Source organism: Dermacentor silvarum, chromosome 3, assembly GCF_013339745.2.
Source record: "Dermacentor silvarum isolate Dsil-2018 chromosome 3, BIME_Dsil_1.4, whole genome shotgun sequence".
Lineage (NCBI taxonomy): Eukaryota > Metazoa > Arthropoda > Arachnida > Ixodida > Ixodidae > Dermacentor > Dermacentor silvarum.
The window spans coordinates 57,895,252-57,908,348 of NC_051156.1; the positions used below are offsets into that span (position 1 = coordinate 57,895,252).

Below are 13,097 nucleotides of genomic sequence, written 5' to 3' on the forward strand. Positions count from 1 at the left end.
TATTGCTCCCCCTTTTCGAGAATAACGCCCCGAAGTAATTGAACCAACCGAGTGAGTGAGGAAGGTTAACAAGTCCAGCGAGCGACGGCGACGAGCCAGAATTTAAGTAAGCCACTCGAAATCTTTGCTTTCTGGAAATATATTCGTTGTTATATAGTTACCATGTCGCTTTTCTCTTCGCCACATCTCGGTGAAACCACATCATAATGTTACCACATAACCCACATCATTTTCCTACAGCACGACTCATCTTGACACCAGACGTTATCAAGGATCATCGTAATCTGCGTGGCCGGTCCACACGCGCCGACGCCGTGATGCGTAAGAGTAAGAAGTGTGCGGGCGCTACCCGTGGTGCCGTTACGGGTTTTTTCGCCAATCGGTATGAGCCATTATTGGGAAACACGAACTCATGCCCGTAATGGGGCAGCAAGGAGATAAAGTCGGTCGTAAGGAAATACACAGCGCTCTGGGAATATAAATATAAGGCAGCGTGACTTTCGAAAAAAAAAATTGCACTAAAGACGGAGAAGCGAGCAGCAAACACACACAGATCGCTTTGCCACTGCTTTGCTGCCTTGGACACATAGTGTTTGCCTCTCGCGTGTTCCGTATTTTGCTTTGTGAAGTTTAAGGATGTTGCAGCAGCAACTAGCTCATATTCTGACATTAGTTACTGCAGGTTCGTGCATGGTGAAAAACTAGTTGTTCCTTAAGTTACGTTTACCTCTCAGAACCAATACCATTACAGTTACCAACAGACTGCAAGAGTGCAGTGTTTCTTAAATTTGGTATTAATGCAAGAGCTGTCAGACAGTGAGTGTTTGCTGCACAAGGAAACCGAACACGTGAATCAACACAGGGAGTCTTGTGGTGGACTGGTTACTATGTTAGAGAAAAACAAAACAGCTATTCTTTGTTTTAGCATTCCAATAAATAAACTACGGCATCAGCTGTTCTGCAATTTTCGCGATGAGTGGGGATGTCTTTTAGTTTATTATTTATTAGCTTTTTTGTCGTCGAACCTTCGATATATTCTGTATTTACCTATCATACTTTAGATAGAGTTTCAGATTTTAATGTACCTTTTCTGAGATACTATTGGCAGAAATTTCATTTCAATTGGCATAAATGTCCTACACATAACTTGCTTGAAATGCAACCTGAAATAATAAACTTGTAATAGCGTCATCCGATAAAAAATATTGTCCAGACTAGTTGCAAAATAAGAGCTTCTGTCTCCTAATCTGGTTACGTTCCAATCCGACATATTTTTTGGAATGTCTTAAATGCACGTTGTTAGATATACAATTTATTTTTGCATTTGTCAAGTTTAACGGTAATATGGCATGTAGACCTAAAAAAAAACATGCGCCAGAGAGTTTAAACGTGCTAAAAGCAAATATTGACATAAATGAATATGTGAGTTTCCACGTTCACCAAAAGCGTTGAAAAGACTACAGCAGAACGGTCACAATTTCTTACGTTCTTTTCGGAATTCCCGAAAGATCTTCATGAGGTTTAATTTGCTACTGAGTCGTTCATTGCTTCCCGTGGAGCAGCAGAACTGTGCTTTGCCAACCTTGTCTTTTTCGAGGTACGTTAGACAGATCTCACAAAACTGACGTGGTTTGACGCCAAATACACTCAGGACATCAGTTCATGCAGAAGTTTGATGATTGCACACTTGGCATTCACTTTTTATATGCTGGGCTACAATAACGTCGAGGTATACGCGGGTAAAACTAGCCAAACATCAATATAACCGTGACGTGGATGCCATAAACTACCGCAGCCCACTGACAAAAAAATCAGTAGTTACAACTAGCAAACAACTAGCACACTAGTAGTGACAACTAGCACCGATACTGCGGGAGAATTAATCTAGTTCCGCGAGAAACATTTTTCTCCTGCTGGCCACTTTGTGGGAAAGTAGCGAATCTCAATTTCAAGGTGTACTGGCGAGGCTAGAATCGTAAATGAGTGTGGGCTGTGTGTTCATGGTCTCATAATCAATGATGACCGGTTGCACAGCAGCCGTCAGAGCTCTGGTGATCTGTCCTATGGCATATTAGGCAGTGACAATTTTGGGAAGTTGCCTGTTTAAAATTTTATTTATTATAATATTTATAGTTTACAGTACGTCGCTCCAATCTTGATACACTTTGTACATTGCGATTGTGCGTTGTTGCAATCGTTATACGTCAGTTCGATGCAGTGTTTTCGCAGTTTTAACTAATCACTTAGGCCTATAGGCCACTGGCTTGTTCAGTATTGTTTACCTTCTCTTGTTAAACACGAACTCGTGTACGTAAAAATACCACATTATCATGAGGCTGAAGTATAGTTTCAATTGAAGGTGTGGAGAACGTCCTAGACGTTCGCAGTTATTTCGGCTTTCTGTCTAACATATTATTATTATTTGGTTTGTACAGACACACACCCCAGGAAGTGCAGCAACAGGAAGTGGACGTGGAAAAGCCGTAATGGAGAAACAAGGAATGAAATAGATTTCATACTCTCTGCCGATCCCGGCATAGTGCAGGATGTAGAAGAAGTAGAAGTGTTAGGTAGGATAAAATGCAGTGACCATATGTTAGTGAGGTCTAGGATTTCTCTGAATTTGAAGAGAAAAAGAGTAAAATTAGTCACAAAGAAACAAGACAACCTTGACACAGTAAGGGTAAAAGCAGACCAATTCAGGCTGGTGCTCACAAACAAATTTGCAGCTTTAGAACAGGAAGATAAAGACAACATAGAGGTAATGAATCAAACAGTAACTAGGCTGATCTCAGAAGCAGTAATTGAAGTGGGAGGTAAGGCACCAAGGCAACCAGTAGGTAACCTCTCATAAGTAACAATGGACCTAATAAAAAGCGACAAAACATGAAAGTTGAAAACTCGAGAGATCAGATAGAATTTGCTGAACTGTCAAAACTGATCAACAAGACAAAAGTAAGGGATATTCGAAATTATGACGTGGAAAATATTGAGGAAGCAATTAAATATTGAAGCAGCATGAAAGAAGAAAACTTGGCATAGAACAAGACAAGATGAAGATGTATGCACTGAAAGATAAGGAGGGTAATATTATCAGCAGTATAGATGACATAGTAAAAGCAGCGGACGAATTCTAAACTGACCTGTTCAGTACCCAGATCAGCGAAGCTACTCTCATTAGAAGTAGTGATGAACAGGATGCAGAGGCTCCTTCTATAACTAGCGGTGAAGTGAGGAGGGCCTTGCAAGAAATGATCAGGGGAGAAGCTGCTTGAGAAGATGGAATAACAGTCGATTTAAGCAAAGATGGAGGAGATATCATGCTTGATAAGCTTGCGGCCCTTTATACGCAATGCCTCACCACTTAAAGCGTACCAGAGAGCTGGAAGAGCGTCAACATTATACTAATCCATAAGAAGGGAGACGTTAAAAAATTGAATTATAGACCCATTAGCTTACTTTCAGTATTGTATAAAATATTCACCAAGACAATTTCCAATAGAATGAAGGCAACACTTGACTTCAGTGAACCAAGATAACAGGCTGGCTTCATGATGGATCATATCGATGTCATCTATCAGGTAATAGAGAAATATGCGGAGTACAATCAACCTCTCTATATGACTTTCATAGATTATGAAAAGGTATTTGATTCAGTAGAGATACCAGCAGTCATATAGAGGCATTGCATAATCAAGGAATACAGGAGGAATACGTGATATCTTAGCAAATATCTACAGTTACCTGGGTTCTACACAGGAAAAGTAGAAGGTTACTTATCAAGAAAGGGGTCAGGCAAGGAGACACAATCTCTCCCATACTATTCACTGCATGCTTAGAAGTGATCTGTCCTATGGACAGATCAACGGTGGATATCTCAGCAACCTTCGGTTTGCAGATGACATTGTTCTGTTCAGCAACAATGGGGACGAATTACAACAAATGATTGAGGACCTTAACCGAGAGTGAAAGAGAGAGAAAGACGCTTATTAAATCATAAAAAATAGAAAATTTTACCTGTACGAAAAGGCAACCAGTGGTTTTTCCGGTGAGGTGCCTAGATTACGTCAATGTTTTCGCTTCTTGTAAGGTAGATGAGCAAGCTGTCATATATAGCTTTGCGATGTTTAAGTGTCCCTCTGGGAAGGATCCAGTCAATGAGTGTGACGACTGAGCTCTGCAGCCCAGCAAGGCATATTCTTCGCAGTGAGGATAGTCCAGCACATGTCCATAGCAAGTGGTGTGCTGTGGTTGGCGCACCCGTGGTGCAAGTTCCACAGGTGGGGTCAAGCGACTTGTCAATGTATTGGACTTTGAACGCAGGTGTGACTGCCGTGTCGGTGCGTAGATGGCAGAGTGCCACGCGTTCCCGGCGTGGAAGCCCAGGATGAAGGGGGTCATAGCCTTCGGGCAGAAGCGCTTGTAGAGCGAGCTTTCTATGCTGTCGGAGCTGCAGGTGAGCATGGACAGCGTCGACATCTTCTGTCGATCGGGCTGTGACGGAAACGGGGCAAAGGGAATGGGCGATTGGTAAACTTGCACCCCGCGCGAGCGCGTCCGCTCGCTCATTCCCTCCTGCGCCCATGTGCCTCGGTGTCCAATGAATATCCAGCTTAGTTCCCTTGTGCCGCAGAAGTGTTGCTTCTTGTGTGGATGGGGGTTGCCATCGGGTGTGCTTCAATCTTGCTTAGTTCGCGTACGGCGTCTTGCGAATCCGTGTATATCTGTAGAGGGCTGCGATGCTCGAGGCGGCCATATCTGGCTTCTTGAGCAACCTCTAGAATCGCTTGTAGTTATGCCCCGATCGTACTTAATCGCGTGCTATGAATAGTTGTTGCTGTGTGGCTGCCGTCGCTGTTCGTCCAGGCAGTACTGACGTGATTTTGTGAAACAGCAGCATCTTTGTAAATGCATTGAGCTGTATTATCGTTGAAGATGGCTCTGCGGTGATGGTAACGCCTCCGACTTATTTCATTTTCTCCCAGGTTGGTTGGAAGGGGGTGAACAAGGGCCGACATCACGGGCAGCCACGGCACCGAAGGTGTCGGGAGAAGAGGATCTTGTGGCTTCCGACCAACATGGGCGAGTATTCTTCGGCCTGAAGACGTAGCGGCTAGCCTCAGCACCAGGGCACATCTTGCCTTAACCGAGATAGTGAAAGAGTGTGGTTGAAGGTTACTATGCAGGAGACAGAGATAGTATTCAATAGCCTGGCAAGGGAACAAGAATTCAGGATCGCCAGTCAGCTTCTAGAGTCTGTAAAGGAGTACGTTTATCTAGGTCAATTATTCACCCGGGACCCTTATCAAGAGAAGCAAATTAACAGAATAAAATTGGGTTGGAGTGCATACGGCAGGCAAATCCAAATCGTGACTTGGAGCTTACCACTGTCGTTGAAAAAAAAAGCGTACAATCATTGCATTCTACCGGTGCGAACATATGGGGCAGAAACTTGGAGGTTAACAAAGAAGCGCGAGAACAAGTTAAGGACCCCACAAAGAGCGGTGGAACGAAAAATGCTAGGTCTAAATTTAGGAGACACGAAGAGAGCGGTGTGGATCCGAGAGCAAACTGGGATAGCCGAAATTCTTGTTGACATTAAGCGGAAGAAATGTATCTGGGCAGGGTATGTAATGCATAGGATGGATAACCGGAGGACGATTACAGTTACAGAATGGATACCAAGAGAAGGGAAGCGCAGTCGAGGACGGCAGGAAACTAGGTGGGGTGATGAAGTTAGGAAATTTGCAGGTCCAAATTGGAATCAGCTGGCTCAAAACAGGGGTAACTGGAGATCGCAGGGAGTGGCCTTCGTCCTGCAGTTGACACAAATATAGGCTGACGAAGAAGATTATGATATATACTAAAGACGAGGATTAATCTTTTATTAACCGTTTTAAACATGGTTGTGGCGGAAATTGTGCTGTCCGTTTATAAGCGAATTCGCTCAATGATTGGTTTAAGCGAAGGAGGAAGGGATATCTTCACCTTTATTATGCGAAAGCTTGGCTTTGCCAACACAAATAACGTACGGCCGATGCCGCAAGGAAGCTTGCTTGTCGTAGGCTGGGGTAGAGCACTGCACGGGCTCGGGCTTACCCGAAAGCCCGAGCCCGGCCCGGCCCGTGCGCCGGGCCGGGCCGGGTAGAACAGTTTTTTCACGGGCTCGGGCCGGACTCGGGCACGGCGTGTGCTTTTTGACCCGGTCCCGGGCCGGGCGCGGGTTTTTTGACGCGGGCCCGGGCAGGGCTCGGGCTTTCTGGTTGTGTGCATGTAACGTGCAGCGAGTTATTCTCGGGCGTCTCAACTCTGGACAACATTATTTTTCGGTCTCGGACAGGGTTCGGGCCGGTTTCGAGTCGGGCTCGTGCCGGGCTCGGGCCTAAGGTAAAGGGGTGGCGGGCCGGGCCGGGCGGGTAACGTAGATTATTTCCGGGCCCGGGTCTCGCCATAAAAGTTTTTATCGGGCTCGGGCGGGCCGCCCAACGTAAAAACGGGCCCGGGCCGGGCCGGGGCTGAAAAACTCCGCCCGTGCAGTGCTTTAGGCTGGGGTGCTATGCAGGATGAGCCGAGTTTCTCGTTCGCACGAGTTTTACCCAAGTGTGCTCGATGGCAGTCAGTGAACGGAGATACCAAGGAACGTGGAATAACAGCAGGAAAAAAGACATGTCGAGATAAAGCCGCGTACGACAGCATGAGCGTACCCTGCGCGGCACAGTGCTTCCGCGCTTCAAGCACAAAACGCGCCAGCGTCGCGTATTGTGATCAACGTATTATCGCAATTTAGCAATACCGTCACTGTCCCGCTGTCTGTCTGCACACTTGCCGTGAGCCGCTTACGACGCCTTTCACGGGCGCGTCAAGGGCGTGCCTCCTCTTTCGGGCATTATCTTTCTATCCTGTGCCGAATGCGAACAGGGCACATGCGGTGCATTCTTGCACCTACACGTTCCCTTCAATCGAATAACTTGAAATACAACAAATAACGAACATTTTATGTCTTAAAGAATCGCTTTTTTGATTTGAATGCTATAAATATGTGATGACAAAAGGACATCGAGTGACTTATTAAATTTTGCACTTTTTTGCCTCGAGTGGCGACAGTGAGGCGAAAGCTTGCAAGCGGATTCATTCCAGAGGGTCGAACACACGAGGAAGTTCATACGGTGAGCAGTCGCCAGGGCGCTGCAGTGATATGTGGTCGATAAAGTCAGTCATAATAATGATCTGTCCATTCCCCGTCTATTAGGGGAATGGCAACGCAGCGCTGCGGCATGGCTGTTCAGCGTATAGGTGCTTCACTGAGGCGCCTATTAAGGCCGCCGCTTTACCAACTGCAACGACACTCTAGCCATAGAGACGGTAGCAACCGCTGTTGCTGCAAAATGGCTGTGCGGTATTATAGGGTCCGTAGTGACGCAGCACAGTGAAAATGCACCAGTTTATCTACATGCGCGAAGTCTCCGCTATGCATTGCGAAGAAGAGCGTGCTACCCAGCGACACAATTCATCGCTTGTCACTGCTCGCCCAGTGAAGGTGCCTCCGTGCGCATGTACGCAGAATTTGAATGTGTTGTTCACTCCAATGTGCCAGCGTTGCCTCTACTGCTGAGCTAACAGCGATCGCAGATGGATATCGTTACGACAGCTCAGCAATCGCATTTTGGCGGGTGAGGGCTCTTGTGTGCAGTTAGGAAATTAGATTTCGGACGCAGGAAGGTGTTGCAATTGTTTAGTGTGCCGTGCTTGTGATGAAGGAATGACATCGAACTGGGTCTAGAAAAGCGAGCGTTTCTCGACGCTGACCGTGTTTGCAGCACTGCGGCTCCGATACATCACCGATGACAGAGCAGCCAACTCAAACGACAGCTGCGATACGTTTTCATTGGAAAACACGACGCACTGCTCAGAATCGTCGTGCACCACGGCGCATCGACGCCTTGCAAGCAGCTACAGTGACGTACCGATAATTATTTGCTGTGCGCTACGTCGCCGGAATGCAGGCAATGAACCGTGTTGGGGGGGCATCACAGCCCAAGAAGATATATGCACAAGCTGGCGAAAGTCCACGCTTTTTTTCTTTTGATACTGGTACTCAGTACTTCACCGATGACAGTGCGTTGTGCGTGTTTTAGTTCGGCGGTCAAGATGGAAACCTGAATTCGCATCGAGGCGGGAAAAATATTTAGTGCCAGCGAGCTCAGCCTCAATGTCATCACGCTTAGGCATCTGATAGTGCTCACGTTTCAGGCATTCATGGATATGTCTAGGATCAATGCATACACGTAGTGTACCGTCCTTTTTGTGTACAATAACAAGCGGGCTCACCCAGTCCGTTGGTTCTGTCACTTTCGCGATGATGGCGCCTCGTTCCATGCGGTCCAACTGCTCCCGCAGTGGTTCTTGTAGTGACAAGGGTACGCGCCGGGCTGGCTGGACTACAGGTATCGAACCAGTGCGTAATACTATCCGATACTGAAGGAAAACACAGCCTGTTCTTTGAAAGAGTTAAGAAACTTCCTGCAGTATTTCGTCGACCTGACCTGTCGGCCTGTCGACCTCGATTCCAATCCGATCGCCTCACTTGCACCTAGTCCGAGTATTGCCTGGTTGCCCTTTTTTGACTATGAAGAAGTGGAAACTCCCAGCCTGATCTTTTACGGTCACTGGTAACGTAGCAACACCGAAGTGTTTGATAGCGTCACCGCTATATGACCGCAGAATGAAACTGCTTGGCTTCAAACTTTGCAACCCCTGGCACTTCCGCTAGACCGAGTAAGGCAGCAAGTTAGCTTGGGAGCCTGAGTCCACTTTCAAAAAGGAATCCTGGCCGGCCCCTTTAGCGTTTACGATCCAGTCCGTCAAGCTTCTCACACTGCAAGTGTTTACATCAAGGATGTCGAAGGTGTCCTGCACATTGACCACTTCGCCTACTGTAGACCCTTTCTTGCAACACGCTGCAAAATGATTGGCACCACCACATACAAAACAAGTCTTCCCGAACTCCGGACACCTACTACGTTCGTGCGACCGGTTACATTTCATGCACTTAAACGGACGATTCTTTACCGATGCGACCTGTTTTTCCGACTGAGCCCATGTCGCGTTCTGCTGGCTGGACAGTTCAGCAGCCTTGCAGATTTGTTCCGTCTCGACTAGCGTAAGGTATTTCACTTTGAAGAGCTTCTCCCGCAATTTGGGGTTATGTACACCAAACAAAACCTGGTCGCGGATCATTGACTCGGTTAATTCAGCGAAGTTCAAGCTTCGAGACAGCTTTCGTAGGCCGCGCAGGAAATTCTCAAAGGGCTTAGCTTCGTCCTGGGTTCTTGACCGGAAAATGTACCTCTCATAGACTTCGTTTTGCTGTTCTCGACAGTACTCTTTAAACTTCCGCACGACCGTCGTGTAGTCATCCTTGCGTTCCGCCTCCAAAAGGTGAAGTTCTTAAGCACCTCAAGTGCATCGTCGCCAGCAACACTCAGCAGCAGCGCAGCATTGACAGCTTCTGACCTTGGTTCTTTCGTAGATACTGTCGCTTGTAGGAACAGTTCGAACTTCTGAATGAACAGGTCCCAATTCTTCGCGATGTTGTCGGATGAGCCGGAAAGTTGCAGACGCTCTGATGGCTGGAAGAGCTCCATTGCTCGGAACGGTTACGTTCATCAAGCGATCCCGCTTCTGACACCATGTATCGTTTGGACGGATTCCAAGAATGAAAAGAACGTCTATTCATGAAACACCCATGATATATATAGTCAACGGCATTCACGGGCACGTGTTGCTGTAATCTCCGTGCTGTCAATCAGTTCAAGCTGATACGTGCGACGCAGGCGTAGTCTGCACGATACAAAAACCACCATCTGATCGCGAGAGAGGCCGTAGTGGGGGACTCAAGATTAATCTAGAAGACCTGAGGTTCTTTACCGTGCACCTAATTCTAGGAACACGGGTGTTTTCTGCAATTCGCCCGCATCGAAATGCGGCCGCCGTTGCCGGGATTTGATCCCGCGATCTCATGCCCAACACCACAAACACCAAGCAACCATGGTGGGTATTCCTGAGCGCACTCATGTATCTATGAACCTGAGTCGCTTCTCCAAAAAAATTCCTTCCTTTCCTTAGAAAGGACTTGACCCAACTGATACAATATTAGGGAGAGTTCTTTTTTTCGTAATTTCCGGTGCACACTTCGTTTGCATTCACTGTTTCCATTGCTATCCTTGTCACCAATTACTTTCACTTCATTTGGCAATGTTGTAATAGTATGGTTCCTGCATTTATTTTAATTTTAGCGCTACTGCTTGTACCCAGTCACCGCCATGTCATTTACTGTCTTCGTTGCTTTTTCTTATTTCTATATAAGAAGAATTGGGAGAATATTTATAGTTTAGATTCATTATTAGAGGAATATTTAAATATGTATTAAAATTTTGCAAATGTGCATCCCCGAGATTTCAATTTTAAAAAAGCAGGATTTATCTCTAATTTTACTTCAAGATTGCAGACAGATCTGCTTGAGCTTCCTTTATTGGGGTATGATGGCAGGCATGATGAAATATCTAGACGGTCACTATTTCTCTAAATGACATTCCCTGCACAGTGAGTTCCTTGGCATGTAGGTATTATATTCACAGGCTTCAGGAAAACTCCCATAATTCGCGCCAACTGAACCGCTAACCTCACGTTACCTATGTGCGTCCCATTTCGCCTGTCCGTGGTAGTTCGAACATGCCTCGTGTTCTGAATTCTGGAGGCAATGAAAACAAGAAAAATCCACTGATTTAGGCCCTAAACAGCATCCTGAATAGTACGATGAAACGACTACCGTTATTGCAACTGATCGTGCAGACAAAGTCTTTCTTCACGTACCGCTTCCTGCACTGTATACGCCGTGAGCTATGGGATCTAGTGACCTATAAGGACTACGCTACGCGAGAGTCGACGCTTTGAGGAACGCGTAACCTCCTTGCGATGTAGGTCAGAGAGTAAGCCGTATCTCCGCCTTTCGTTGTCTAGTTAGTTGAGAAGTGCTTTTTACTTCGATGATGCATTAAAATACTCCCACTTCCTGTTCACATTCGCGGCGACAGCTAGGTTTAAGAGTATTTTTGCTTCCGGGGCAGATGAACTCTTGATAGGAACACTGGTAACGCGTCCTTTTCTGGTGGACGAACCACACGTTCAGTTACATAAGGCTATAGGGACAGATGCAGAGATAACAGCTTTCCGTTCGCATTTCTGCGCGTCGCAAAACCTATTTCTCGTTTCTCGTCTTCATTGGTAGGCTAGAAACACCTTCTCCTCTTGCGATGCTCTCCTCGAATGCTGCCACAGCGACACGGTATATAAACTCGGAACGAGAAGACGTTCACCATTCCTCGCAGTCCTCGAGTGTTGTAACGTCAAGCATGAACACAATGGTAAGCCTTGGTAGAATTGAGCTGTGTTTCGCATTTATACTTACATATTGAAAGGTCTACCTTCTTGTTTTCTACGTAGCTCTATTTAATATAAGAATTAGGTAGTATTTCACACTCGATTAGTATTCGACTCGGTAACAGACTCGTCAGCATTCTCTAATGCTTACCGTTCCAGCATAGGCGATAACACTTACTGGAGTCTAGGTGAGGAAGGACCGCTGCAACCGCCAACTCTTGCGAACTATTTTCTTGTGCATGGCATAACACGCATTTATCAAATAGCGTAAATAAGCGCATTTTTACCATGTGCAATCTACGCAACCGGTTTATTTTACTACATTGTAAATGAAAATATATTCGATATTTGCATCGGAATTCAAAGGTTGTTTTTTTTTTCGCATATTTCTATTCGATTCGAATTCGGGATACTACAGTACCTGTTCCTCAACTATCTCTCCTCTCAAGGACTTCGTATTTAGCTCGGAGAATACCGCGGGTGAGTCTAGTGAGGCGTCTGGCAAAGCACATAGCTGCAGCCTCGCTTCTTCAAATTAGTGTATATCGGTCAGACGCTGACACTATTACTGACAACACTGTAGTAGAGCGCTTCAGAGCTTAGGGTGAGCACTGTGTACATGTTTCACAAAAATGAGCTTGTAAAGAATAGAAGACATTATCCTGCCATCGATATAATAACGCACCGAAATGTATGCGGAAACTCATTTGTGTGCTTGTGCTTTTTGTGATGCCTTGTTTTCTAACTACATTGTCAGCACCATGCTAGTAATTTCAGAGATCATAGTACGTATGAGATGCATTCACTGTTTCTAAATCTCATTCTGCAGAGGAAGCTATTTGCCTTGCTCGCCGTACTCGCCATGTCCATGGTCTCCCCAGTAGCAGAAGCAGGGAAACTTGGCTACGGCGGCACTGGTTACGGAGGCCTAGGATACGGTGGCCTAGGATACGGTGGCCTCGGCTACGGGGGTCTCGGCTACGGAGGACTCGGCTACGGAGGACTTGGTTATGGCGGCCTAGGTGGCGGCCTAGGTGGTGGCCTAGGTGGCGGCCTAGGTGGTGGCTTGGGTGGTGTCGGCGGCGGTGTAGGCGGTGTAGGCGTCGGCAGCAGTGTTGCTCTTCTTAGCGGCGGGCCTGCCTTTGCCAAGGCCGTGGCCGGACCAGCGTTCGTGGTGAGGACGGTTCACCACGTCAACAAAGTCAGCGGTGGAGGAGCTCTTGTTGCCCACTCTGGCCTCGGAAGCGGATACGGCGGCGGCTACGGAGGCTACGGAGGCTATGGAGGATACGGAGGTTACGGAGGCTATGGAGGTTACGGAGGGAGCTATGGTGGATATGGTGGCGGCTATGGTGGCTACAAAGGTGGTTACAAAGGATAATTATTGAGTTCGTTTATTTACTGTTCGGAACTTTGCATACGAATGCAAAAGAAGAAATCACCTGCATAGACGTGTCCCCGCAACAACGAAGATGCATTAACAGTCGTTTGAATCAATTGCCGCTGGTGGTTTGAAGTGTGAGGTGTAAAGGCGAAGCCAGGTTACTTCGCTGTGAGCCTTCACAACTCAAAAAAGCTGCGGAGGATTTAATATTCGGTGGTGTTGAAGGAGGCGGGAACTACGCACGAGAAATAGCTGTGATACATCAAGCAATGAC

General features: G+C 46.6%; 1 protein-coding gene across 1 annotated transcript; it reads left to right on the top strand.

Annotated features, from left to right (window-relative positions):
• Positions 1-12,301: 12,301 nt before the first annotated feature.
• On the top strand, positions 12,302-12,820 carry LOC119444377 (acanthoscurrin-1-like). The gene is made up of 2 exons (XM_049664571.1): positions 12,302-12,392; positions 12,462-12,820. The coding sequence occupies exons 1-2, from the start codon at positions 12,302-12,304 to the stop codon at positions 12,818-12,820; spliced, it is 450 nt and encodes a 149-aa protein (XP_049520528.1).
• Positions 12,821-13,097: the final 277 nt, after the last annotated feature.

Bases quoted from the DNA above. Each gene is read 5' to 3' on its own strand.
- LOC119444377 (XM_049664571.1), top strand. From the start codon at position 12,302: ATGTCCATGGTCTCCCCAGTAGCAGAAGCAGGGAAACTTGGCTACGGC. The intron at 12,393-12,461 runs GTGGCCTCGGCT...ATGGCGGCCTAG, and splicing joins ATACGGTGGCCTAGGATACG to GTGGCGGCCTAGGTGGTGGC.